Source organism: Mustela nigripes, chromosome X (assembly GCF_022355385.1).
Source record: "Mustela nigripes isolate SB6536 chromosome X, MUSNIG.SB6536, whole genome shotgun sequence".
Taxonomy (NCBI): Eukaryota; Metazoa; Chordata; class Mammalia; order Carnivora; family Mustelidae; genus Mustela; species Mustela nigripes.
In genome coordinates this window covers 66,922,661-66,947,060 of record NC_081575.1, presented here as the reverse complement: position 1 = coordinate 66,947,060, position 24,400 = coordinate 66,922,661, and the positions used below count along the sequence as shown (strand labels likewise).

The 24,400-nt window shown below is 40.0% G+C and overlaps 1 protein-coding gene across 5 annotated transcripts in view; it reads right to left on the bottom strand.

Moving 5' to 3' along the window:
* PHKA1 (phosphorylase kinase regulatory subunit alpha 1) overlaps positions 1-20,864 on the bottom strand; it is a 146,432-nt gene extending 125,568 nt beyond the window's left edge. For all 5 annotated transcript variants that reach the window (XM_059385631.1, XM_059385632.1, XM_059385633.1 and 2 more), the window contains exons 1-4: positions 20,418-20,864; positions 19,482-19,640; positions 12,029-12,076; positions 10,018-10,186 (exon numbers count right to left, since the gene is read on the bottom strand). In XM_059385631.1, coding sequence (XP_059241614.1) covers positions 10,018-10,186; positions 12,029-12,076; positions 19,482-19,640; positions 20,418-20,495 — 454 coding nt within the window. In that variant the 5' untranslated portion in view covers positions 20,496-20,864. The remainder of the gene's footprint in view (positions 1-10,017; positions 10,187-12,028; positions 12,077-19,481; positions 19,641-20,417) is intronic.
* Between the last annotated feature and the right edge of the window lie 3,536 nt (positions 20,865-24,400).

The following is a 24,400-nucleotide window of genomic DNA, read 5'->3' as shown; positions in this document are numbered from 1 at the left end:
ATTTAGTGTCACTTTATTACTTGTTCTGTCATTGTTCCTGGAGATTTTCTCTGTTCCTTTCTTGTGTTTGTGACTTTTGGTCTTTCCTTCCCACTCAAAGAGTCTCCCTTTCATATTTCTTGCAAGGCTGGTTTAGTGGTCATGAACTCCTTTAGTTTTTATTCCTCTGGGAAACTCTTTCTCTCTCCTTCTATTCCGAATGATAGCCTTGCTGGATAGAGGATTCTTGGCTGCAGATTTTTCCCATTTTGCATTTGAATACGTCATGCCACTCCCTTCTGGCTTGCTGAGTTTCTGTTGAGAAATCTCCAGCTAGCCTTATGGGTCTTCCCTTCTAAGTTAAGGACTTCTTTTGTCTTCCTTTGTTATTGTTGTTGTTGATTCACTTTTAATCTGGAAACCCAGAGGTCCATTCTGCCTGTAGCCTGTGAGGTCCGAGAGTGAGAGAAAGCATGTTGGATAGGCTTATGAGGGAGCTGGGGGGACATGGTCTTAAGGGGGGTTGGTGATGGGTTCTTGTGGGGAGTCCTGTGTTCCTCCCCCTCCTCCTCCATTGCAGGTGGCAGGAAGAAGGCACTTCAGGAAGAGACTCAGAGGCTGTGAGATGATAAGGTCTCCCTTGCTTCCAGAAGGGCAGGCCCAACCTCTGCTGCAGGAGTCTAAGCACAGGGCCCCATGCTCCCTACATCCCTTGCTGCTTTAAAGATTCTTTTCTTTATCACTATATTTTGCAAATGTAATTACAATACGTCTTGGTGTGGACCTGCTTTTGTTGATTTTTGATAGGAGTTCTCTGTGCCCCTTGATCTAGATGTCTGTTTCCTTCCCCAGATTAGAGAAGTTTTCAGCTATTATTTCCTGAAATAAACTTTCTGTCCCCTTCTCTCTCTCTCTTCTTTTGGCACTCCTACATTATGAATGTTATCACATTTGATGGAGTCACTGAATTCCTTAAGTTTATTCTCGTGTTTCATCATTTTTCTTCCTCTCTTTTGTTCAGCTTCATTATTTTTTAATTTTGTTCTCTACATCATTTATTCATTTCTCTTCTTTTCCAGCCTTGTGTTCATTGCATCAAGCCTATTTCCATTCTCAGTTACTGCATTTTTTTCTTTCTGATTCTTTTTTACTTCTTTTATCTTTGTGATAAGAGCCTTCCATTCTTTTCTCAGGCTCAGCTAGTATCCTTATGATTTTTGCTTTAAGTTCTCCATGATACATGTTACTTCTATTTCACTTAGATCTCTGGCCATGACCTCATCTTGTTCCTTCATTTGGGATGAAATCCTCCATCTTGGCATTTTGTCCAAGTCTCTGGCTTTTTCTGTCTGTTAGACAAGCTTGTATGTTTCCTGCTCCTGAGAATAATGGCTTTATGAAGAAGAGGTCATACAGTGTACAGGGCCCGGTGCTTCAGGATATGTCTCTGGTATGTATTGCATGCATCTGCTGTCATGTTTTGGTTGCTCTATCCTTCAGCCAGGCATCTGCAGAGGCTCTCTTTGCCTGAAGTGGGCAGTGTTTGGTTCTTGACCATAATGTGGCATGTTTTAACTAGTTTTAACTAATGCTCTCATCTGGTTGTAAAATGAGACCTGACACCATTTCCAGAAGAACTGAAGCCCTGCTGAACTCTGGTTGGGTGACATGGTGTGGGCAGATTTTTCTGCTGGTCTTCTGGGCAAGGGACCTGCCATGCTGGGACTGAGGCAAGGCTGACTGAGAAGGGCAGTCCCGCAAGAACGCAGGGAAGGGAGGGCTTGCTGTAAGCATGTTTGGCAGCCAGTGTGGGCGATGCATTGCTTCCCACAGGTGGCTCTATATTTATGGTGAGGGGCCATACAATTCCTTTGTCCCCACAGAGGCATCTCTCTGAACTCTGCCTCTCAGGAACATGCTCCAGGAAGTGAAAATTGTCTCTCTTCTGTGTGCCCCCAAGTGTCCTTCAGATTGCTGTTTCCATACCATCTGCCCCCCTGGGGTTATTTGCCTGCCTTCTATCCAGGAGAAGGGCAGTGCCCTCATGGCTCCATCCTAGCCAAGCCTGCTGATCTTTAAAGCTCTGGTCTTTAAGCCCTGCTGGTTGCAACAACTCACAAAAGTAAGCACTTCTCATTTTCCCAGCCAATGGCTTTGAGGAAATGTCCTCCTTGTGCATTCTAATGTGCTCCTCCCTCTCTCCCTCTCTCCAACCACAGCTACTTTGGCAGCACCCATGATCTGTTTCTCCCCTAAAGCATGTCTATACATTTACTACCTTCTTTGATGTGGCTTCTTCTGTCCCTTAGTTGTGGAGTTTGTTCTGTCAGTCTTCAGATTGATTTCCAGGGTATTCAGAATGATTTGATAGTTATGTAGTTGTGTTTGTGGGATGAAACAAGCTTAGGGTCCTCCTACTCAGCTGCCATCATCTCAAATCTCTCTATATAATTTTATATCTTTTTAAAAAGTTGAGAGGAAATTAGATATTTATATTTTATAATATTAATAATGTAATTTACCATTTCTGGTGGTCTTCCTTTGTTCCTGTGGATTTATCATTTGGTATTATTTCCTTAATTCAATATTGCTTTGTTCCCCACACTTCCTTAATTCTCTCATTATCAAATATATTATAGATACTATAGCCACAATGATACAATTATACTATTTTATACAACTGATTTTTAGATCAGTTAAGAAAGAAGAGCTATGTAATTATATTGTATTTTATAATTATTTTTACCACTGTTTTTTTCTTTTTCTCTTTTTTCATTTTTTAAAAAATTCAAGTATAATTAACATACAGTATTATATTAGTTTCATGTATACAATACCATGATTCAACAAGTCTATATGTTTCTCAGGTCTCATTAAGTGTACTCTTTTTAAAAATTTTTTTACATATATTTTTGAACAAGCTCTATGCCCAACATGGGACTTCAACTCATGATCCTGAGATCAAGAGTCCTATTCTCTATTTACTGAGCCAGCCAGGTGCCCCAAGTTAAGTGCACTCTTAATCCCCTTTATCTATTTCACCTATTCCCACCCTCAGCCAACCTCCCCTCTGGCAACTACCAGTTTGTTCTCTGTATTTAAGAGTCTGTTTGGGGACGCCTGGGTGGCTCAGTTGGTTAAGCAGCTGCCTTCAGCTCAGGTCATGATCCCAGCATCCTGGGATCGAGTCCCACATTGGGCTCCTTGCTCCGCAGGGAGCCTGCTTCTCCCTCTAACTTTGCCTTCCACTCTGTCTGCCTGTGCTCGCTCTCACTCGCTCTCTCTCTGACAAATGAATAGATAAAACCTTTAAAAAAAAATAAAATAAAAAAGTTTAAAAAAAAAGAGTCTGTTTGTTCATTTTGTCTGTTTCTTCATTCATTTGTTTTTTTAAGTTCCACATATGAGTGAAATTATATGGTATTTGTCTTTCACAAGTACTTTGGTTTTTTTGTACAGATTCCAATTACTATCTGGGGTCACCTGATTGCAACCTGAAGAACTTCTTTCATAATTCTTATGAGATAGGTCTACCAGCAACAAATTTTCAGGTCTTATTTATCTGAGAATGTCTTCATTTCACTTCATTTCTGATAGTTTTGTTGGATAAAAGTTCTTGGTTGACAGGTTCTTTTTTGAATAATGCAATATTCTACTTCCTTTGGGCCTCTATTTTTTCTTTTTGAAGAGAAGTCAGCTAACTTTTATTTGGGTTCCCTTGTACATGACAAGTCTTTTTTCTCATATTGCTCTGAAGATGTTCTGCTTTTTAATATTTTTACTATTATTCTTTCTGGGTGTGGATCTCTATTTATCCTACTTGGAGATCATTAAGCTTCTTTGATGTATAGATCAATGTTTTTCATCAAATATGAAGTGTAATCAGCCATTTCTTTGAATATATTTTCTGCTCCTTACTTTCCTTTGGATACTCTCATTACACATGAGTTGATGCTCTAAATCTTGTTCTACCTTTCTCTTGGGTTCTATTCATTTTTATTATATTTTCTTCTGTTCTTCAGATTGAATAATCTCTGTTGACCTATCTTCAAGTATGCTGATTCTTCCTCCTGCCAGCTCAAATATGATTAGCCTCTCAAGTGAAATTTTCAAAAGTATCACCAGCATTTTTCACAGAGCTTGAACAAATAGTCCTAATATTTGTATGGAACCACAAAAGACTCTGAATAGCCAAAGCAGTCCTGAAAAAGCACAGCAAAGCTGGAGGCATCATGATTCCAGATTTCAAGCTACATTACAAAACTGTACTCATGAAGAGAGTATGATACTGGCACAAATACAGACACACAGATCAATGGAACAGAATAGAAAACACAGAAATGGAACAAAAACTATATGGTCAACTAATCTGCAATAGAGCAGGAACGAACATCCAGTGAGGGGAAAAAAACAGTCTCTTCAACAAATGCTGTTGGGAAAACTGGATAATAACATGCAGAAGAATGAAACTGGACCACTTTCTTACAGTATACACAAAAATAAATTCAAAATGGATGAAAGACCTAAATGTGAGACAGACCTAAATGTGAGACATCAAAATCCTAAAGAACACAGGTGGCCACCTCTTTGACCTTGGCCACAGCAATTTCTTACAAGACACATTGCTGGAGGCAAGGGAAACAAAAGCAAAAATGAACTACTGGGACTTATTAAAATGAAAAGCTTCTGTAGAGAGAAGGAAACAATTAACAAAACTAAAAGGCAACAGGGGCACCTGGGTGGCTCAGTCAGTTAAGTGTCTGCCTTCAGCTCAGGTCATGGTCCCAGGGTCCTGGGACTGAGTCCCGCATTGGGCTCCCTGTTTAGCAGGTGAGTGTGCTTCTCCCTCTCCCTCTGTCCCTGCTTGTGTTCTCTCTCTCATTCACTCAGTCTCTCAAATAAATAAATACAATCTTTTAAAAAATCCCTAAAAGGTAATATATATAATGGCAGAAGATTTTGCAATTTACTTATCTGAAAAGGGTTAGTGTATTATATGGATAGAGGTTTCTATGATTTCTTTTGCATAACTGACTACCCCAACCTGCACCTACACAGGTTGGCTAAAGAATGTTATTTGTGATACTTGTGCTGCATAAGTAACCTCGGGAGCCTGATTAGTTGACATTAGCTGGACTCCAGGTCAGCTAATTGGCCCTTCTGGTCTGGATCCCAAGAACTATAAATTTTGCCTTACATCCTTTCCAGCTCCAGGCTGGGTTGCTGCCCCCCAGTGGAATCTGGGATGGGAGGCAAGCATACCTAGCTCAGGATCCCTGACTATGTAAATAAATGATAACATAGGAATGCAGCTTGCTCCAAACTGCACATAAACAAATGATTGTCTAACTTCAGACCCCCATCACTTGCCATGTCATTTGATCTATAAATACAGCCCTTATGGGGATGGTCAGTTGGAAGTCTCAGTTGAGGTAAGGACTCTGTCCAGGTCTCTCAATAAGGTCTCCAGCCTAGCTATATCCAAGGGGATTCCCCAACTAAGGAGATTGGATGTTGTAAGTACTCAATTTGATATAACTCTGTCTTATACTCCTTTACTGCTTACTATTGCCCTCATCTCTGTGCAGATTTCCCTTTTCTTCTTTCTGTTTCTATTAGATTTTTTATAATATCAATAGTGTTTTTTTCCCTTTGAAACTAAGAGTATAGCTGCCGTGAATCTTTCCTTTAGGACAGTTAGTATCCATAATCTACAAGGAATTTATCAAACTCAACACCCAAAAAACAAATTAATTCAGTTAAGAAGTAGGCTGAAGACACGAATATACATCTTTCCAAAAAAGACATACAGATGGGAAACAGACACATGAAAAGATGGTCAACATCACTCATCATCATGGAAATACAAATCAAAGCCACAGTGAGATACCACCTCACACTGGTCAGAATGGCTAAAATCATTAAGTCAGGAAACACCAGATGTTGGTGAGGATTTGGAGAAAGAACACTCTTACACTGTTGATGGGAATGCAGACTGGTGCAGCCACTGGAAAACAGTATGGAGGTTCCTCCAAAAGTTAAAAACAGAACTACCCTATTAGCCAGCAATTACACTACTAGGCACTTACCAGGGATACAAAAATACAGATTCAAAGGGGTATATATACCCTGATGTTTATAGCAGCATTATCAACAATAGCCAAACTATGGAAAGAACCCAAATGTCCACTGACTGATGGCTAAAGACAATGTGGTATATATACCCAACAGAATATTACTCAGCCATCAAAAAGAATGAAATCTTGTCATTTGCAGTGAGGTGGATGGAGCTAGAGTGTACTATGCTAAGTGAAATAAGCATTTTATCTGGCCGCAGAGAAAGACAAATACCATATGATTTCACTTGTATGTGGAATTTAAGAAACAAAATGGAAGACTATATGGGAAGGGAAAAAAGAGAGGGAAAGCAAATCACAAGAGACTCTTAACAGAGAACAAACTGAGGGCTGATGGAGGGAGGTAGTTGGGAGATGCATTAAATGGGAGATATGTATTAAGTAGGGCACTTGTTATGATGAGCACTTGGTGTCAGATGTAAGTGATGAATTATTAAATTCTATCTCTAAACCAATATTATACTATAGGTTAACTAACTGCAATTGGAATAAATATTTGGAAAAAAAATAAGTTACTATACTTTTCTACTACAAGATTTTCATTTGGATCATTTTTATCTCTTTATTGATAGTCTCTATTTGATGAAATGCTTTTATCATATTTTCCTTTACTTTGTTAGGCATGGTACCCTTTAGATTTTTGGACATTTTTATAGTAACTGTTTTGAAGTCTGTCTCCTAAATTCAACATAATGGTTCCTCTCAAAGGCAGTTTCTGTTACCTGCTTTTTGTGTGTGTTGACTCAGACTTTCCTGGTTTTTTTGCATGTGTCATACATTTTTGTTGAAAACTAGATAATGCAGAAAATATGTTGCAGAAACTCCTTAGATATATTAATACCCTCCTGTATGGGGCTTGTTTATGTTTACTTGCTATTTGTTTAGTGACTTGGCTGGACAATTTCAATGAAATCTATTTTTCCCACAGTATGGAGCCTCTGATGCTGTTCCCTGGAGGATGTAGCCTTGGGCATACACACTGTCAACCAAGGAAGACCGCAGTTTTGTTTTAGTCTGTGGTGTCTGCCTCTGTTGGTATCATACTCAGTTGTTAAACTCCACCAATTGCCAGCTGATTGTTCTATTATACTGTATATTGTTCTGAAGTAAAAACTGTCCCACAGTCTCATCCAATTAAATTCAAACCTCATTTCAGGATTTTGAGACCAGCCTTTGACACCTGTTCTAACCCTAGGATAACTCTTTTTAGCTGTCTCTGTCCCTGGCTCTCTGCTAAAACTTCTAGCTAGGCTATGGGTTAGTTTGTTGCTCTGATTGAGCTATAAAACTCCTCTTAATTTCTTAGAACAAAAAATCCTCCAGTTTTTCAATGCCCTTAGACTTGAACTTTCCCACAGTCAGTTCCAAATAAAGTCAGTTTTCTTGGGAAGGACTATGGAGCTTTTCTGTCTGTGGCCTGTCTGTCCCTCCATGCTACAAGCAAGGTGGGCTAAGCCTATTATTCTTGGACTGCTCTGTCTGGGGTTAAGCTCCATGGGTGGGACTGAGGAGTAGGAGTAGAGTTCCACATCCCTTAGTTATTCTTGGCTGGACCAGAGCTTCCGTAACACAGAGTTGGGGAGAATGAGAAATGCTGGAAACCACTCTTTGGGAGATATCATAGCCCTAAACTGGGAGGTAGGGGAAGAGGAAGCCTTATATTCTTGGCTGCATTCATGCTGAGTACTGCTTCTGTCATGGTGAGCGGGGAGAGGGAGGAAGTAGGTTGTAGTCTAAATGCTACACTCTTGCTGCTTTTATCAAGATTCAGATTTGCTTAAATAAATGTTTTTCTGCTTGCCGTATGCCCTTCGGACAATGTCCAGTGACTAAATGGCTGGGTTTTTATAAATTTATTTTCACAATTTATGGTTATTTTGCTTGGGGGAAGGGCAGTCAGCTTCTAACTAAGCCTCTCTTTTAATCAAGGTTTTAAGGGTCCAAACATGTGCATAGAATTACTTACATGAAAGATGAAAATTTTCCATGAAGATCTTTCATACATTATCTACTGATTACCTCTCACATCTATCCTTTTCAACCTCAAGGGTACTGCCTTACATGTGTTCTCCATCATTTCTTGCCTAAAGTATTCCACTAACCTCCTGACTAGTCCTCCAGGTTAATTTTCTCATCCATTCAATCTATCCTCCTGCTACCGAGCCAATCATCTGAAAGTTTCTTGATTATTTACCCTGAGTAGTTCTCTAATGACTATAGACTAAACTCCAAACTACCTAGCATGATTTATAGGCCTTTAAACAGCTAGCTCCAACTGTCTAGCTTCACCTTTTGGCATTTTTCTAGATCTATCTTACTCTCTAGCCATAGAAGATAACTAGTATTACCTAGGTGGCCAGTATCTTTCCAACTTTTGTGCTGTTGTCATGCTACTCCCTTTCCTTCTCCGACTTGTGAAATTCTACTTATTACTATTTATTCTGCAAAGGTCTGATCAACCTTTATTTTTTAAAAAGATTTTATTTATTTATTTGAGAGAGAAAGAGAGAGAGAGAACATGAGAGAGCACAAGCAGTGGGGAGGGGCAGAAGGAGAAGCAGACTCCCCACTGAACAGGGAGCCTGAAGTGGGACCTGAGCTGAAGGCGGATGCTTAACCAACTAAGTCACCCAGTCACCCAGACCAATCAAATTATATCCATCTTTTTCCAAGCACCTATCAAAGTCAGCTTATTGAGGTGAAAATCAAATATTAAGTCAGAAATCAACAAATACTTGTTGAATGAGTATGTCTTATATAAGCCTCTTTAGTATATTTCTATTCCTTCTGGACTCAAAATCAAAACTATAAGAAATATTTAGACAATTTGCTTTGTAGAAAAATACTTCAGAGTGGGTACTAAAAGAATGCTGGAAATGAAGTTATAGCTGCCATTCTATATAAATGTATAAAATCTGAAATATATATTTATTCATGGAGGAACCTCCCCTCCAAAATATGGGAATATAAGGACAGCCATGTTATCATTTTAATAGAAGGTATTTCAGCTTCTGGTCTGTGCATTCCAGAGGGTTTAGAAAAAAAAGGAAGGCTTTATCACCAAATATTTATTTATGAAAGAAAATGAGAACAAGAATTTTCTGGGGCAATTCTTGCCCCAAATGCCCTTAGTACTCAGGAATTCTACAGCCAGATAAGAAGACAAAGAAATTCGAATGTCAAAAAATGTGGCATTCTGAGTACATTTACTTACTCAGGAAGATCTGGAAAAGGTCCTGTTTAATTTACAAACAGAGTGTGATCAGATTCATCATCCTCCCCAAGTTAGGAAAAATAAAAGGGAATTATGTTGGTTCTTACATTTTCCTTTTTCAGGTAAAGACCTAAACCTAATAACAAAACCATCTAAAAATAGTGTATTATTCAATAATAAAAAATAAATATTTGAATTCTGATTCCTAAGTTAATTCCCTTTAATGTAATTTAGATGCGTTTAGACAGATACCTTGTTTATAATACATATATAAAGAATAGTAGAAAGTAGGTGATTCAGTTTATGTTAGTACTTACTAAAGGCTGTTCAGTTTATAGCATGAGAACAAGCAATAAACCCTGGCCCTTCTTTCTGATCTCACCATCTCATGGTATCTGAGAATTAATGAAAGACAAAGAATACCCATCTAAATAAAATAGACCCCGGATTTCCTGGCTCTCCATTTAAAAACAATTGCTTAGAACCCCAGACTTATTTTCAAGGGAAAAGAATATTAACTAGATCTCAGAGAGTTGGTTTCTCTGTAAAAACTGTGCAAAGTATTGTATTTCCATTGGGTGTCTTTGAGAAAGGTCAATGGCTATGTCGTTTCCCGGAGAAGCCACAGGTGCAGGAGCCAGTGCTCCTCACTGCAGTTGTTCCCAGCCACTCTGTCCTGCTACTGACCTGAGGCAGTCATTTGTGCTAAGAAGAGCAGATACACGGAGGTAGCGTCCAACTGCAGGTGTCCCCACTGGTCATCACCCACTACAGTGGCACAGGTTTTAGTATTGTACTTGGCATGGAGGCTATCCTTGGTACTCTGACTATACTTGAAGGATTCGACTTTATCCACCTGAAGAAAAAAAGAACAGTAAAGGCAGGCAATGCAGAAACATCATCCCACATGCCATCCTTCTGCAGCACTCAAACATATCTCATTGCGGTTGGTTTACAGGCGATGGTAAATATTTAAAGTAGATTGTTACTTATTTTTCCCTATACTAAGGCCACCAGGAAAGTTTGCTGCTGCTGTTGTTGTTGTTTTAATTTAAGCAATTTAATTACAAAATCAGGCCAGTTAAGGCCAACTATTTCCTACTCACTACCTCCCTTTCACATTTTGGATGGTTGTTTTGCCACTGCCATCTGCCACAGCAGATATCCACTGAGATGCAGAGGGGTTGAGTGTGAACAGCCTAGTAAGAAGAGCCAGCTGAGTTGTAAAAAAGATACATTTGTTCCTGAAACAGAGGGAGGAATTTGGAGGGAAATTAGGATAAGGGGACTTATTTTGAAGGAGTATGGAAATTGCTGGAGAGAGATACATGGAGTGACAGAGAAAAATGTAGGAATGAGGGCTGAAACCAGAGGTCAGAAAGGAAACATCGTGCAATGGACAACTGAAAGACTTTGTTCCTGAAACCGAGATTTGGTTATATGTGCATTTGATATGTCGTAGAAACTACTACCTTTAAATAAGGTTCATGAAGTTGGTGGCTTTAAACCTGTTTGGTAAGGTAGAAAATAGAAAATTCAAATATTTAAAATACAAAAAAAAGGAGCAGAGAAGGGGAAAAAAGAAATTATAGCAATGAATGATAGCCATGAGCTAATAATACAGGCAAGAGCACTGACAAAGAAGTTCAGAAGTCTGGAGTTGATTTCTTTCTACTTTAGATTTGTGGTGTGCCTGTGGATAGTCATTTTACTAATCTGGGCCTCGACTTCTAATAAAATGTGATCTTGGTCTCAAGAAAGTCAGTTTAGATTCAATGTGTGCAACATGTGTAAAGATCTCCTAGGATAAAAGTAAAACACTTTTTCTTTTTCAGTAAAATCCTTTTGAATGAAAAAAATCATTAGCAAACCCAAAAGATAAACCACAGTCTACTGAAAAAATTTGCAGTGTATGTGACAAAACATTAATATCCATAATGTATAGCAACTCCTCAAATAGTCATGAAAGAGACAGCCCAGAAGAAAAATAGACAAAGGACCCAACAGGCAATTAACAGAGGAAATGCAAGTTTTCAATCTACACAGGAAAGGATGTTCAACTTCATTCAAGGTCAGGAAAATGCAAATTAATCCAAGCAGATAAAAGCCTTTGGCACTAATCTCTAATCCTAAAATCTAAAATATTGCCATAAAGGTTCTTCTTCTCTAAGTCCTGTGCCAAAATTTGTTTGGTGGCAATAGTTGATCCAAATTGACATTTGTAGTCTTTACTTATTTCACTGAGTGTGAAAATGCATGTTTCCCTATGGAGAGATTAATGTTTTTGATGATGCAGTGCTGTTCTGGACCTGCTGAGAGCACAATATTCTAGTATTTGCACTGTACTGAAAAATCTGAAAAAATCTGTATTCTAAAATGTATCTGGTCCCAAGGGTTTTATATGAGGGCTTATATGCCTGTATCATCTTTACTCAATGTACTTAATTGCATGTACAGTCATGATGAAGTATATCAAAAAAGGCATTTGTACAGGGGGAGAAAAAGACTGGAAGGAAACGTTCCAGTGGTAACAGGGTGGTGAGATCATGGGCGACATTCCCCTCCTCGATTCTATAAATTTTCTAAAATCACTGTCTTTGTGAAATCGAAAGAATATAAGCTGTGAACATTTCCTAAAGGGTAGAGATACTATTACAATGTGCTTTTATTAGAGAGGGAGCTGTTAACAATGCCATACCTGTCTGATCATGCAGTGCAGCAGGCCCCTCATCAGCTTCACTACGCTCTGCAGAAATAAATGGGAACAAGACTGTTATAAACACCCCTAGCTGCAGGAACATTTAGTCAGCAACTGCAGTTGGTACATGACCTTTTCAGAACAAGTAACCCTATCCTGGGTTCCTATTTACATGGCATTTACTTTATAGGCACACAGAAGAGCTAAATTGCAGCTAAAAGTGGAATCAAAAGTGGCAGTTGGTGCCTCTTTCAGGTCAAAAAAAAAATCCAAGCTCCAAGAGGTTTATATAAAACCATGCCAACCATCCTGTTAGAGGACATTTTGCTGGGAGAAAAGACAGCTCATAAGCCCTAAAGCTATGAGGATATTTTATCATAGATCCTATGCCCTAAAGAAGCCAACATCATCACTTTTTTTTCTCCTAAAGTAGCCAAGACTTATCTTCAGGAGTTCACAGAAATATTTATCTGTATATTTTCCTTAAAGAATAAGTGAACTTCAATTCAGAATAAGTGCAAAGGGGAATAGTTAGTGCAACTCAACCTCTTTTCCATGAAAAAAAAAAGCTACAGTCATTCTTCAGTCTCAAGTCATCACTCTTTCTCTTAGCAGAGCTTGGCAATTTCTTTTTTTTTTTTTTTTTTTTTTGGGCTTGGCAATTTCTAACGCACTCAGTTTTCCATTCACATTCCAAAATTCTGATCACCAACGATATACTGTACTAGTTGGCATAATATAACATAGTAATAATAATAAAATTACAATATAGTAGAGATATAATATGCTATACTAGTTATAGTACATGACACTAGAAGGGCTCATCAACAGTAGCAAGGATACGCAATATATTTTGGAAAAACACAGTATCAAACAGTTTCTCCATTTCTTTAAGCTTTCTGTTTCACAGTCCAAAAGAAATATAAACAGGTTACTCCAGGGAATGCTAGTTCAAAGGTGGCCTCAGGACATCTCTGAAAACTAATCTGCTTGGGAGCCAGGTCATTCTGTCATTCCTTCAAAACATTGAAGTGGGACTATAAGCAATAGGCATAATAAGGATAAGTATCTATTAAATTATGCTCAAGTCTTTATGTAGTCTTTTACTGAGAACAAATAAAAGGTGTTTCCTTGGGAGAATTCCCTTTCTTAAGTTATTTCTGTCTACAAGTGTTGCCCTCCCCTTACAGATCAAGGGATGTATATATACGTGGGCATGGGGGGAAGAGCGAGCGAGTGCGTGTGTTTACACATAAGAGAGAGCAGGTAGGCAGTATATGATCACGTCACCCTTTAGAGCATGAAGCATTTATTATAAATAATGAAACTGACTGCCACCCCATAAGAAAATCCCTATCACAAAAAAGAGGGGGGTCGCCTGGGTGTCTCAGTCAGCTAAGCGCCCACCTTCAGATCAGTCATGATCCCAGGGTCCTAGGATTGAGCCCCACACTGGGCTCCCCACTCAGCAGAGAGTCATCTTCTCCTTCTCCCTCTGCCCCTCCCCCTGCTTGTGCATTCTCTCTCTCTCTCTCTCTGTGTGTGTCACAAAGTTAAAAAAAAAGAGAATCTCTATCACTACTTTGACCCTAAAAAAAGAGACCATCCTTTTAATACACGCTGTTAGAGAAACACAGCCTCCTCTGTGGGGAACTTGATTCAATTCTGAATTATCTTCTATATGTCACCACATACTCACAGGTTTCTATCACATTCTTTCAACTGTCTTTACCATCAAGCCCTGTTACTGCTACCTACATTTTCTTTTTTCTTTTTTTTTTGAGAGAGAGAGAAAGAGAGAGAGAGAGAGAATGAGCACAAGAGCACGGAGGGGGAGGGGCAAAGGGAGCAGAGAGAGAATCTTAAGCAGGTTCCATGCCCAGCACAGAGCCCAACAGGGGGCTCGATCTCATGACCCAATGCTGAGATTATGACCTGGGGTGAAATCAAGAATTGGACACTTACTGCCTGAGCCACCCAGTCACCCCTATGTTTTCTTTAACTTAAATAGTAAACATGGGAATCGTGGACCCAGTGGAGAATTCCTGGTTTTACTTTTGTCCTCCTGGAATGGCCACTGTCAGTCATTTCTGTTCTCAAGTTCTAACTTGAAAGTCAGGATTAAATTAATAGAAAGCATGGGGAAGAAAAAAAAAGGAAGCATGGGGATATGGGAATGAGGGAAACTATGTGTACTTTGTGTTCCCCCAAACTGGCCATTTTCTGTTTCAGTGCTTTAGTTAGCATTAATTATACATGTCCATTCATATAGTAGAGCTTATAACTACATCAAGTGACACCTTCTCACCTACTCTTTTTGAGAATATGGATCTATACATTTGTAAATTGACATATAAGGATATATAACTATACTCAAACATATATATGTAAGTATTCATCTCTATCTCTCTCCAGGTATATGTACAATCAGATGTTTGTTGGTCATCTAAAATATATAAAACACTCTACCAGACTTTGTGAAACATAAAGATAAAGGGGAGACAGAACACAAGAGTTAAAGAAAAAACTAAAATATAAACACAGTCTATCTAACAACTCCTAGTTATCCTTTAAAATCCATTTCCTCTGTGTATCCTTCCTTGCTTTGTTCAAAGTAAAAACATTCCTGCCTGTGTCCCATAGAACTTTCTACTGTATTTCTCTCCTATAGATACAGTGTAATGTATTGTTTAATTATTTGCTTATATATCTGTCTCCCTCATTAGATTATAAACTCCTTAAGAAAAAGGGACAGAGACCAGGTTCAGAAATAAAACTTTGAGTCAGGGGTACCTGGGTGGCTCAGTCATTAAGTGTCTGCCTTTGGCTCAGGTCATGATCCCAGGGTCCTGGGATCGAGTCCCACATTGGGCTCCCTGTTCAGTGGGAAGCCTGCTTTTCCCTCTCCCACTCCCCCTACTTGTGTTCCCTCTCTCGCTGTGTCTCTGTCAAATAAATAAATGAAATTTAAAAAAAAACTTTAAGTCAATGGACTGAGTGGACTTTATTATTTTATTATTATTATTATTTAGAGAGAGAAGGAGCAAGAGAGGGGAAAGGGAGAGAACCTTAAGCAGGCTCCGTGCTCAGTACAGAGCCCAATGTGGGGCTCCATCTCATGACTCTGAGATCCTAACCTGAGCTGAAGTCAAGAGTCAGATGCTTAACCTACTGAGCCACCCAAGACCCAAGCAGGCTCTATTTTTAAAAATGTATATTCCATGTTTGCAAGTAACTGGCAAATTGCTTATCAAAAAAATCATGTGTGTGTATGTGTGTGTGCATGCATTTTGAGAGACGGAGGATGCAAATATGACAAAATGTTAACAATTTAGTAAATCTGGATAAAGAGTGTATGCAAATATGCTCATTTTACTATTCTTTAAACTTTTTTGTAAATTAAAAATTTAAAAAAATAAGAAGTTAAGAGCTAAATATAAAGATTTTGTCCCATTTTGGTTTTTATATATAGTACGGGGTCTCACATATGACAAATTACATAAAGTCTGCTAAATGAAAAAGTGAACATGTTGAGTGGTACAGACCGCAAGTGATCTAGAAGTTCCAAGACAGCAGTCCTGGGAAAGAAGTGGTCACTGTACACCTGAGTGGTAGTCTTAGGACAGAAACCAGAGAAAAAGTAGAACTGATGCTGGGCTTTGAAACGGGAGCATTAGTTCAGATTGGAAGAGAACAGGCACTGTGGGTGGAAGAAACAACCTGTAAAAAGGTTCAGAGGTGAGAATGTCCAGATTTCCATGTTGGAAAAATTCACAAAGACTTAATCTGCAGTCATTAAGTCCAGGCTGTGTTCATGGCACCACCAAATTCCAGCCTCATCTCCAAGCTTCAGTCCATTCACTTGTAAATTGGAGTAGATAATACCTAAATCACAGGGTACTGTGAAATAAAATATTAGTAATTATGGGGAAGTATGCAGTAAAAAAAAAGTATTTACACAAATGTCAGGTATTCTCATTAAGGGATTGTTAGAGGAGTAATGAAGACACCAACCTGGTTGGAAACGGGGGTGACAATGCAGGGCACCAGAATGTAACGATACTGAAAAAGCAGGGTAGGACCAAGCCCTAGAGAGTCTTGCCTATCAATCTAAAACATCTGGATTTTACTGGTAGGAAAATGAAAGCCACAGAAAAATTGCTGAGAATGCAAATAATATAATTTAAATCTTCACAACAGTGTTAAGTGATGAAAGTCTAGACTGTGGTTGAGGCAGAAGGGAATAGTAGGAGGAGATGAATTCAGGAAAAATTATAAGAATCAACAGACTTTGGTCTGCATGTATCAAAAGGCAAAAGGGACAAGTCAAAATCACCCTAAGGACAGTGTTTTATAGAACACTAGTCAGTCCAGGAAATTCTGGAAAGGCTGTAAAACCCACTCTCATGTTAGATTTGAAATGCGCATTAATGTATCAAAGATTCTGAGAAATAATGGAGTAAAGAAACCCACTGTTTAATGTATTCCCAAACCTACTTGACCTAATGTTCCACAAATACACTATAGGAAATTCTCTAAATAACATTGCCCAGGTGGATGTATGTAGAACGAGGACACCAATAAGAGAATAAAGGCTATATGCTGAGTTGCTGTTTTTGGTAGTCTCTTATTTGTTTTTAGTATAGAACACAGGGTTTCAGATATTCTGAGCTTGAGAAGCCAGGTACAACTGAATAGAAGACAATGAAAATCAGGTTTTGAAACAGAAGTGAGACCAGAGTTAAAGATGCAGTTTGGGAAGTCATTCTTACAAAGGGTATGGTTCAACTCCTGAGAAAAGATAAGAGACTACATAAAGAGAACAAAACTGAGGAGGAAGCAGAACTGGAGGTATCCAAAGAGCTATGTCTATTTGTGTGCTTATTTATTTTTATGGGTATATTTCTATATCTATATCTATGTGACTAAGAGCAAAGGGCATTTATATATAGGGCAAAGGGCAACATATATGTGCATAGTTACATTCTATGCACATATTCTATATCTATATTCTATATCTAAGAGCAAAGGGCAACATATATGTGCATGGTTATATTCACAATCTAAGATAGAAATAGTCCCCTAAACCCTTGTCTCCTAATTCTTTTTTTGTTTAAGAAACAACTGACATTGTTTCTTAGAGAGAAACCAAGGTGAGAGTTGGAAGGAAAGGTAAAAATGTTTAACAATCAGTGGTTTGGGAAAATCCACACAGTAATGGAGAATTGAGAGTAGATGGGAATTTAATTTATGGATTTCCTGGATTTAATCTATACTCACTTATTGGCCACAAATCAGTGGTCATTACTCCAGCTGCACTTAGAATCAATTTTTCAAAAAATATTAAACCCCCAAGGCTTCACTTTCAGAGATTTATCTAAATTGTGGGGTCCAGTAAGGGTATTTCTTAAAAAGCTTCCCAAGGGGGCACATGGGTGGCTCAGTGGTTAAGCCTCTGCCTTAGGCTCAGGTCATGATCCCAGGATCCTGGGATCGAGCCACGCATCTGGCTCTCTGCTCAGCGGGGAGCCTGCTTCCTCCTCTCTCTCTCTCTCTCTCTGCCTACTTGTGGTCTCTGTCTGTCAAATAAATAAATAAAATCTTTAAAAAAGAAAAGAAAAGAAAAGAAAAGCTTCCCAAATGATTCCACTGTACAGCCAGAGTTTAGAACCACTCACATAGATTAGGGACAAATCTAGCTCACCATGTGTTTTGTAAATAAATCTCTGGCTGCTTTTGTGCAATAACTGAAGAGCTGAGTGGTTGGGCAGAACCCACATGTGACCCACAATGCCAAAATTACTTCCTATCTGGCCCTTTACAGAGATGGTTTTCTAATCCCTAGTCTGAATTAACTGAGTCAGATTTGAGGAAAAAAGTTAATGAGACTTAATAATAAAATCTGTTTTAATTCATGACAAAAGTTCATAGAAATTTTATGATTTCCAGAGAAATGTTTCTTTTTTTGAAGATGCTTCCTATTGCTGTAATGTTTTTGAGATATTTCAAAGATAGTATGAAAAATATTTTGGGGCCATGTTAAAAACTATTTAATGAGACATTAAAATTTTTAAGTAAACAATTCAATGTTTCCTTAATTTTTCTCCCTTCCTCTGTTAAATTCTTTCTTCCTGGACCATAGAAGGAAAAATGTTAACTTCATAGAATGACTAGTCAACAAGGAGATAATAGATTTATTCCAATGATATTGAAAAAAAAATTGGTCCAATGGTACTAGGTATGGAATCCTGGGTACTGATATTAATCTCTAGCAAAACAAACAAAATACTGAGATCAGAATAGCCAAACATTACAGTAGGATGCAGGATTTCAGGGGTGGAAGAGTAGGATTACAGGATTTTTGGAACACTCTTCTATATTTTCCAAATTCTTACAATCGCTATGTATTATTTTTATAAGTCATAAAAATACTGGTCTGTACTTCCTGAGCTACAGCAAAAACTCCAGCAGTTTTTTTTCTGAAGGGCCCAAGTCCCTCTCAATAACAGCTTGAAGGAATAATGAATACCTACTGTTGCAGAGGACAATATGGTAAAACTTCCCTATTGCCAAGAACTGCAACCCTGCAATATGCTGAAGCTGTTAAAAAATAACTAAATCTCAACATTCTGATTTATAGATGAAGACTACAGCTCAGATTGCCCAAGTCTAAGGGATACCACTTGAGCAAATGGCTGGTGTAGAATCTTCTCCACTAGAGGAAAAGAATTCACATGTACCTTACAAGAGACAGCACAGTATCACAACATTAAGAGACCCTATGTAGCTCAGAATATCATTTTTTGGGTCATTAAAGAGAATGAAGCACCCTCCGTCGAAACAGTGCTATAAAGGATGTTATTTTCTATAAAGGTGAAGGGCCTTAAAAGTTGGCTTAAAGGCATTTGCTGACTCTGTCCTTATTTTGCTGAGGGAGGGGTACAGGCTCTGAAATAGAGGTCATGAGTATAAAATTCAACAAATAAATTCTTTACTCCTGTCTAGTTTGAAGGTCTGCAAATTTGTGTCTGTTACCCTCATACAAATACCACCTATCATTTAAAAAAATGAAGTAAACTGATAGACACCTGCCCCCAAATATTCTTCTCAATGAGAATAAATATGCTCAAGGCTGCAAAATACTGTTACTTAGAAAGAGGATTATAAATTTCTGCAAAGATCCCAGGATAGGTTTTTCCACTGTAACAGAACAGACTGTGCCCTTTCCCTCCTGAATCAGCAAGTTTCATGTTTCCACTACACCAAAAAAAGTTAGTACAATACAGGAAAGCTTTTTGAAATGTAATTTCAAGAAAGTGAAGAGGGTGGGAGAAAGGCAAAATACAGTTCTTTTAGCTCCTTGGAGCTACATTTCCTTTAATCCCTGCCCCTCAACCCCTTTTCCCACTACCACACACAGCTCCAGATCTCCCTGTATATTTATTCTAAGTACCTGCTCCAGTTCATAGGCCTTTGCCTTATCCTCGTCCCGGTCTGCATTCTTCCGATAGGCCAGGCCCAAACCCCACACGGCCAAGATACTGTACACATTATCTCGGACCCAGGCATCTTTCTGATCATAGCTGGCTGGAAGCAAGCCAGTCACTGGATTCTGCAAGACCAAGAAAAACGACAGGCAGGTAACCACAATGTGTTAACATGAGGAGACCAAACCTATCAAAGGGGTTACTTAGGGACTTTGGTCTTTCTTCTACTTCACTACTCCGGAGTTTTATAACCTCTTCCAATCAAGTGCAAGCAACTGCTATCTTGAATAAGCGGAAAAGCTAGCTGAAGCTTGATGAGTCTGAAATGTGAGTATTGTTAAAAGAAAGGCAGTGTTTTAACTTTCCAGTTAGAAAGAATAAACTATCAACTAAAAACCAGCATCAAAGGACAAGAAAATATATATATAATTAACAGTATATACAAAGTACCTCAAATCTTCACATTAATCTAGTCTTAAAATGGCTAAATGTTCCCCTACTTCTCTTCTTTGGCTGGAGGGCAAGAAGATGACGCCCAAACCTGGGTCAGGGGAGGGAGTTGTCAATAATAAACAAGCTTCAGCACCTCTTTCAGCAGTGTCCCCCTGGAATGGAATCCTGCTGTGGTTTGAATGACGAGGGAGGAGGCGAAGGGGAGGGGGCGAAGGGGAGGGCTCAGAAGCCAAGGCTCAGGGCTCCCCACTAACTGTGCTTGTCCACAGTTCGGTTCTCGGCCCAACACCTAGCTTCAGGCTCCCCTAACGCTTCCCCAGCTTGGGGGGTTGGGGGGTGTAGGCGGCGGCGGGAGAACCTGCTACACGCACGGCGTTCCTCCAGCGGTCTCCGTCTAGGCTAGCACACTGCACATCCTCGATGATTACAAGCGACACCCCTTCACCTACCTGATGGCACAGGATGGTCTGATGCACCAGGCGAGCGTAGCCATCCAGTCGGACCCCAGAGTTACTCCGGCTCCTCATCTCGCCGCGTTTCCAATGCCCTCAAACAGCCTGCGTGCCACGGGGGCCCTCGGCCCTCCAAGTCAGGAGACTGCAAAGCAGCTCCGCCCTCGCGGTGGGAAGCCAGAGGGCCAGGCCCCGGCTGAGCCCGCCCACCGCCCACGCCCTGCGCCGGCAGTTCACGCTACGGCTACCCCTAGGGCTCCACCGCACGCCCGCAATTGTTCGAGACTTCCGCGGTTTCAGCCCAGCCGCAGCTCCTCCGCCCCGGCGTCTCTCTGCCACCCTTACTCCCGTCCGGCCTCCAGGAGAGGATCCTGTATCCCCAGCCGAACTCCCGGACACGGCTGTGGCCCCGAGGTTCCCGCCCGGAGGCCGGCAGCGGGTCTCCGGCGGCTGCGCCCCCCCTACCCTGCGGGAGACGCGAGCCGGAGGCGGGGCGGGCTCCGCGGGTCCTGGCAGCTGCGCGCTGCGTCCTCGGAGTTCGGCTCGGCCCGCCTCGCCCGCGCAGGTCTTCGGCGCCCCCGCCCCTCCGCGGCGGAGAATGTGTCACCGTAGGCAATATGTTTTCAGAGGTTTATTTTCTAAACACCTCCAATGACTATTTCAGTTTTCCACGCTTGCTGTGCATGCAGGATGTTGAGGCGGCTGTTACTTCGGCAGGCTTAGCTTTTAGGAAACTAGGACCCACTTCAAACTTACTAGGGCAGGAAGCGCGCTCGCGGCCGGGGTCTCGAGAATTGGAATATCCGGGATTTTACTGTATTTTATACTTTTGAGTTAAAGTTCAGACTGAACTCCTCACTCTGATACAAAACAGACAAGAAAAAACTCCCTAAGGTACTTTATTCCTTAGAAACTGGTGACTAGCCAGGCCTGGGAAGGAGGGGCCCGTGGTGTGCTTTGAGCAAACTAGTTCCCCGGGTGGGGGACTGAGCAGGGACGAAGCAGTGCCTCGGGACAGCCTTGGCTGGAGAGGAGCCAGAGGAGGTTGTGTAACAGCTTTGGAAGGCTTCCCGGTGCGCACGTAGGTCACAAGGCTGAGGCAAAAAAGATTCAGCTGAATATAAAGGGGCTAAAGAGAGGATAGAAAAGAAGCCTGTAGGTAACACCGATCATTTGCCACGGGGTACTCTCGGTCTGCACCCCGCTGCGTGTCCGACTCCAGGGCCATTGCTCCCTGTGTTTGCTTTCCTCAGTCCCCACGCTTAATCTCTGCTGGCGCAAAGTCTGCACGCTTTTCAAAGCTCGTTTTAAGTACCAACTGCTTTCTGAATCTCAGTGTAAGAATTAGACTGACCTTTCAAATCCAACTCTGAGAATCTCTAATTCTAAGCCCTCTCTAGCCACCTTGCCCAGCCTGCAGTGATTTTGCATTTTCATTTACCTTTTTATTTCTGTAAATTTAATCTCTTCTCACAAGCTCCCTCCCTTTCAACACCCCGCACACCCCTACTCAAATTAGCATCAGGCTCGGAATGAGGAAATGTTCAAGAACTCAGATCTGGAACTTTCAGTTTCAACAGCGAGTAAACGATACAATTAGGTACAGTGATTCGCTTAGAATTCCCAAGCAAATAGTTTCCATTGCAGTCACTTGCTAAGCATATGCCAGGACTGGCAAATAAGCCATTTCAAGGCCCAAGTGCGCTGGGGAGAAAAAGTCTTTCCAGAGAAAACGACTTCATTTCCGACTAAAGAGTGCTTGATCTTCCCTGCTCTGGCTCCTACTCCCTGACATCTTCCCCCCCAGCTTGTAGCCTCAGAAGCCTTGTCTCTGTCCTCGTTCCCTTCAAGCTACTGCCCTTTTTCTTCCCCTTACCATCATTTAAAAATGTTCTAAAAATATTAAAATAATAAACGCTCACTAAAGAAAACTTGAGAGGTATAGAAAAGTAAAGCAAATCACCTTCCTTCACACACATAGCCACCTGGTAATATTTTAGTATAACTTTTCTAGTCTTTCTATTCCTTCTGCACAGACCTCTCCCACCCCAAGTTATTTAGAAGTATGAATAGATTAGGAATACCAAAGTTGGGTGACAACAAGAAAGGTAACTCGCTGGCTAACAGGAGGCCTGGCTGGATGGCATTACCTTGGTGCTTTCAACCTCAGTCGGGGCTGGGTATTTAGTCCTTCAGCCTTAGAAACTTGATCTCCTCAGTGCCCCAGAACTGGTCAGAGTCAGGAGGCTAACTCATGCCAATTATCTTAAGAGACTGACGCATGAGAACCAGACTGCTGGTTGATAATGAGAAATAGAACTATGATGGTTTATGTTGGCCTCATTAGCACGGGTCTCTCCTTTAAATAATGCATATGCCTTATTCCTTCCCAAGTACTATTTTGTTTTATACAAAACCATATGAAGTAAACACTATTATTTTTTTAAGATTTTATGTATTTATTTGACAGAAAGATAGCAAGAGAGAGAGTGCACGTGCACCACCCTCAAGAGCATCAGGCAGAGGGAGAGAGAGAAACAGGCTCCCTGCTGAGGCTATATCTTTTCCATCATTTCCCATTTACTCTCTTTCAATTTTTTAAAAATTATATTGCATGGAGCACTGGATGTTGCATGTAAACAATGAATCTTGGAACACTACATCAAAAACTAATGATGAACTGTATGGTGACTAACATAACATCATAAAAAAAATAGAAGTACTATATAAACACATTCTTCATGAAAAAAGTTAAAACATTACAGGTAAGGTTGAAGTTCCCTATGTCTATCACCCACAGTCACAGGCTCCTCTATCTCCCTTCCCAAAAGTAACCACTGTTGTAAGATTGGTTTGTATCCTTCCAGATTTTTTTCCCCTATGGATTAAGATATATACATAGAAATGCATATAAAGTATTCTTGTTTTTTGTGTATTCTTTTAATATAAACAATATTATACTCTACCTAAACAATATTATACTCTACCTCCTTTTGTGCAGATTGCTCTAGTCATGCAAAGTTGTATCATGGAGATCTAGTCATGTTATCATAGACCATGGTTTATGTAGGCGTTACTCTTTTTTTTTTTTTTTTTGCAGGTGCTAAAGGGGCCATCTTTTAATAAATACTTTGTTAAATATTTTATTTCTTACCACAGCAGAAGGCAATATAACTGAATCACATTAGCCCAGTCTCACCAAAAAGGAACAAAATAACCCCATAACCCCAAACCCCCTAATCAGCCAACACTTTCATTAAAAGACATTCTCAAGGATGCATTAGGATATGAGGAAAACCTCTGCAGCTTTTGCAAAAGTTCTGTAGAGGACATTTTTCCTGGATAGGTAAAAACCATGCAAGAAATACTTTTGAGAATTTAGGATGAGAAAAAGAAAAGAGTTGTCAGGTCTAATTAACTTGGGATAGTCCCTCTTTATTCTGTGCTCCTACCAGGAAGTTCAGAGCTAAATTTAATATAAGTAACCAAGAATTAGGTACTTTCCCACTCAGAACCCCTCCCTCACATATACTCATATGAGTTGAGTTATTTTTAATTGTCTCATATACACTAATTTTAGAAAGCTTAATCTTAGGGGTGTCTGGGTGGCTCAGTCGTTTAGTGTCTGCCTTTGGCTCAGGTCATGGTCCCAGGATCCTGGGTTCAAGCCCCATATCAGGCTCCCTGCTCAGTAGGAAGCATGCTTTCCCTTTCCCACTTCCCCTGCTTGTGTTCCTGCTCTCATGATCTCTCTCTCTCTCTGTCAAATAAATAAACAGAATCTTAAAAAAAAAGCTATCTTAAAATCATTCGGGAAGTAGGCAGGGTATAAATTTTAAACAAATACAACTGAGAAATGGGAAGTAAACTAACTCATACAGGAATAATTTCAACATGAAGAAATGACGGGAAGCTAGAGATTTGTAGTGGTATTTTTTTTCAAAATGTAATTATTTCAGGCACAGTTGGTAAGTATACCT